Source organism: Mandrillus leucophaeus, unplaced genomic scaffold (genome assembly GCF_000951045.1).
Source record: "Mandrillus leucophaeus isolate KB7577 unplaced genomic scaffold, Mleu.le_1.0 Scaffold24, whole genome shotgun sequence".
NCBI classification, from domain to species: domain Eukaryota; kingdom Metazoa; phylum Chordata; class Mammalia; order Primates; family Cercopithecidae; genus Mandrillus; species Mandrillus leucophaeus.
The window spans coordinates 3,368,298-3,372,685 of record NW_012102476.1 but is presented as its reverse complement, the minus strand read 5'-3'; the positions used below and the strand labels follow the sequence as shown (position 1 = coordinate 3,372,685).

At 47.0% G+C, this 4,388-nt stretch overlaps 1 protein-coding gene across 2 annotated transcripts in view; it reads right to left on the bottom strand.

Moving 5' to 3' along the window:
• The window catches only part of SRCAP (Snf2-related CREBBP activator protein), a 46,204-nt gene that overhangs the window by 8,220 nt on the left and 33,596 nt on the right, over positions 1–4,388 (bottom strand). For both annotated transcript variants that reach the window (XM_011982482.1, XM_011982481.1), the window contains exons 28-31: positions 3,262–3,431; positions 2,914–3,110; positions 2,704–2,818; positions 2,079–2,198 (exon numbers count right to left, since the gene is read on the bottom strand). In XM_011982482.1, coding sequence (XP_011837872.1) covers positions 2,079–2,198; positions 2,704–2,818; positions 2,914–3,110; positions 3,262–3,431 — 602 coding nt within the window. The remainder of the gene's footprint in view (positions 1–2,078; positions 2,199–2,703; positions 2,819–2,913; positions 3,111–3,261; positions 3,432–4,388) is intronic.

The window sequence follows — 4,388 nt, the reverse complement described above, 5'->3', positions numbered from 1 at the left end:
CAGCTCACGGCAATCTACGCCTCCTGGATTCAAGCGATTATCCTGCCTCAGCCTCCCGAGTAGTGGGGATTACAGGCATGTGCCACCACGCCTGGGTAATTTTGTATTTTTAGTACAGACAGGGTTTCCCCATGTTGGTCAGGCTGGTCTCAAACTCCCGACCTCAGGTGATCCTCCCGCCTCAGCCTCCCAAAGTGCTGAGATTATAGGCCTGAGCCACCATGCCCAGCCTGAACACTTACTTTATTATTTCATTTTTTGAGACAAGGTCTGGCTCTATCACCCAGGCAGGAGTGCAGTGGTGCGATCTCGGCTCACTAAACCTCTGCCTCCCGGGCTCAAGCCATCCTCCTGCCTCAGCCTTCCAAGTAGCTTGAACTACAGGCGCGTGTCACCATCCTGGCTAATTTTTATATTTTTTTGTAGAGACAGGGTTTTGCCATATTGCCCAGGTTGGTCTCCAACTCGTGAGCTCAAGTGATCTGCCCACCTTGGCCGCTCAAAGCGCTGGGATTATAGACATGAGCCACCGGACCCAGCCTTATTTTATTTTTGAGACAGGGTCTCACCCTGTCGCCCAGGCTAGAGTGCAGTGACATGACCACAGTTGACTGCAGCCTTGACCTCCCAGGCTCCTGCAATCCAGCCACCTGAGTAGCTGGGACTATAGGTGTGCACATCCAACTAATTTTTCAATTTTTGAGGAGAAAGGGTTTCGCCACGTTGCCTGGGCTGGTCTTTACTTGCCTCAAGTAATCTGCCCACCTCAGCCTACCCAAGTGCTGGGATTACAAGTATGAGCCATCACACCCGGCCTTGAACACTTTTAACCAAGACTTTCAGTTTATCTATTCTGAATAGTTTCAATTATAACAAAAACACTTTTTTTACCAAAACATTTATTGAACACATATTAATAAAAATTTTGATTTTCTTCTATTCTAGAAAATTTAAGAAATCTTGAAACATGTTACTATAGAAATGTCTGTGCAGGGTTGTGGAAGAAACAAGTCACTTACCCAACAGCCATTCTTGGGTAACAGAACCTGATTAACACTGGACAGCTGGCAGAAGTTCCTTGCTCCCAGGTGAAGGAGGCCCCAACCCAACCCCAGAAAATAAATAAGTTGTAAATAAGCCAGAGGCCTTTTTTGCTATTCCCCTTTGTCAGTGATTGCTCTAGGTATGGGCATATAGCTCAGTTTGAGCCAATGAGTTATGAAGCAAAGTCAGCTTGGAGGTCTTTTTTTTTTTTTTTTTTGAGACAGAGTCTTGCTCTGTCACCCAGGCTGGAGTACAGTGGTGCGATCTCAGCTCACTGCAAGCTCCGCCTCCCAGGTTCACGCCATTCTCCCGCCTCAGCCTCCCGAGTAGCTGGGACTACAGGCGCCCGCCACCTCGCCCGGCTAATTTTTTTTGTTTTTGTATTTTTTTAGTAGAGACGGGGTTTCACCATGTTAGCCAGGATGGTCTCGATCTCCCGACCTCGTGATCCACCCGTCTTGGCCTCCCAAAGTGCTGGGATTACAGGCTTGAGCCACCGCGCCCGGCCATACTTAATGCTTTGTACTTAATGTGAAACACTGTTTCAAACACTTATACATAATTAAATCACATTTGGAAAGGTTTTTAAAAGATTTATTCCTTGGCCCTCTCTCAAAATCTATCATAATTTTGAGGTGCTGGGTTTGAGCATTTGTGTGTTTTCAAAGCTTTCCAGTTGGGAGCCTCAGCCTCCCAAAGTGCTGGGATTACAGGTGTGAGCCACCCACCATGCCCTGCCCACGTTACTTTTAATAGGAAGTGAGGTTCCAAAGAGTGAGGATTGTAACTTGTCTTAACACTAAAGAAGCATTACTGAAATTCAAACCTAAAACTAAGGACTCCAAAATCCTGTCTTTTTTCCTACTAAATCATGTGAACCAATAAGCAATGTGCTTACAACTATCAAAGGCTGACTGTAATCTGGGAAGCAGAAAAAACATCTCTTTCCCCTGGACAAATTCAACAGACTAACAAAGGACAAGATATGCTGTAAGAATTAGCTCAACTTTAGGAACTGCCCACTCTTTTTTCACCTGCTCCAGAATATGAGTCTGCTTGCTGGCCACAGTCTCTTCTTCCTCTTCAGGGGCAGAGGACACAGATGAGCTAGAAGGTTCCTCCAGGGGCATATCAAACAGCTCTCGGATGGTCTGCTATCGGATAGAACAGAGGGAAGTGTCAGAATCAACAGAATGCTAGTCTTAGGTCTAAGCTGTAAGGCTCCAAGTTGTAAGGCTGATGGTTCTTGGAACTATCAGGGGTGCCACTAGCTGAAGACACAGGTCTGTGAAGGCCAAAGCAGTCCTTTTTGTTTTTTCTTTTTTGAGACACTTTTGCTCTCGTCACCCAGGCTAAAGTGCAATGGCGCCATCTCAGCTCACTACAACCTCCGCCTCTCAGGTTCAAGTGATTCTCCTGCCTCAGCCTGTCAAGCAGCTAGGATTACAGGCACCCACCATCACGCCTGGCTAATTTTTGTATTTTTAGTAGAGACGGGGTTTCATCATGTTGGCCAGCCTGGTCTCGAACTCCTGGCCTCAAGTGATCTGCCTGCCTCAGCCTCCCAAACTGCAAAGCAGTCTTTTTTAATAAACAGGAGCAATTCCTAAAGGCACAGCAGTTTTCTCCTGCATAGGCTAAAAGATCTTACTTAAGTACCTGTTTAAAATAGGCTGTGGTGAAGTTGCCTCCCTCAATGGCCATGTCTCCCAACATTCTCTTCTGATTTGCCTTTTTTAGGATGTTCTCCTCCACTGTCCGTTCACTGATAAGCCTAGGGGGTGATGAAGGCCATGTGTAAGCAGCCAAATATATCCAGGAAACCCCATCAGTAAAGGGGAAGTAAGGTGAGGGAAGACTAGGCAATACCTATATATGTGAACATCCCGGGTCTGGCCAATTCGGTGACAGCGGTCCTGGGCCTGAGCATCCATGGTGGGATTCCAGTCGCTGTCATAAAAAACAACAGTGTCTGCTCCTGTCAGGTTCACGCCCACACCCCCACTCCGAGTTGAAAGGATGAAGCAGAATATGCGTTTGTCTGCATTGAACCGTTCCATCAAGGCCTAGAAGGAAAGGGAAAAAAAGATGATACTGGGAGACTTATCCCCCGAAACAGGTCTAAGGCTTAGTGGCACCCCCTCTGGAAGCCCAAATCCTGGGAAAAGAAGAGAGAAGCAGAGGTGAGCCTCTAAGGGCTGCAGAAACCTGGGTTACCTGTCTCTGTTCAACTCTAGTAGACCCATCCAGGCGCAGGTAGAGATGGCCATGGTAGGTGAGAAACTGCTCCAATACATCCAGCATTCGGGTCATCTGGGTGAAGATGAGCACTCGGTGGCCCTCTGCCTTGAGCTGCCGCAACAGCACTGCCAACGTCTGCAGTTTTCCTGAAGAGATATTAAGGGATACAGGGAGCTAGCTACAAGCTGCAACGGGTAGAATGCTTAGCAATGTAAGGCTGGGGTTAAAAGGTAATCAATGCTCTAGGCCAAAGTTTCAATTAGCCTAGCTGATCAAAAATGTTTAATTACAGCAGGACATGGTGGCTTACGCTTGTAATCCCTGCACTCTGAGAAGCCGAGGCAGGTGGATCACTTTAAGTTGGGAGTTCGAGACCAGCCTGGCCAACATGAGACCCTGTCTCTACTAAAAATACAAAAATTAGCTGGGCGTGGTGGCAGGCGCCTGTAATCCCAGCTACTCAGGAGGCTGAGGCATGAGAACTCAGGCTTGAACCCAGGAGGCAGAGGTTGCAGTGAGCTGAGATCCCACCACTGCACTTCAGCCTGGGCGACAAAGTGAGACCCTGTCACAAAAAATACATATCTATATTTAACGCCATACAAGTTCTTCCTTTAAGGGCTTCACCTCTTCGGTCTGCTCCGGCCTAGAATCTAACTTCTTTGAGTCTAACTAAAAGAGTAGGGGAATACACAACATCGAGGGAAGAACAGAATCCTCAATGCTTTATGAGCAAGGGATTCTTAAGCATTACAACAGTCATACCACCTGAAATCCAGAACAGATTCACAGGATAGATGTCAATAAATCCATTGTCACAGCTTACAGACAGGGATTTAAGGTCACAGTCAGAACCATAAAGGCTCTTAGAAGGTTATCTAGTTCAACCTTCCATCAAACACAGAAACAACTTCAACATTTCTGGTAACTCAGTTTGAACTTTTTTTTTTTTTTTTTGAGATGGAGTTTTGCTCTTGTTGCCCAGGCTGGAGTGCAATGGTGCGATCTCAGCTCACGGCAATCTACGCCTCCTGGATTCAAGCGATTATCCTGCCTCAGCCTCCCGAGTAGTGGGGATTACAGGCATGTGCCACCACGCCTGG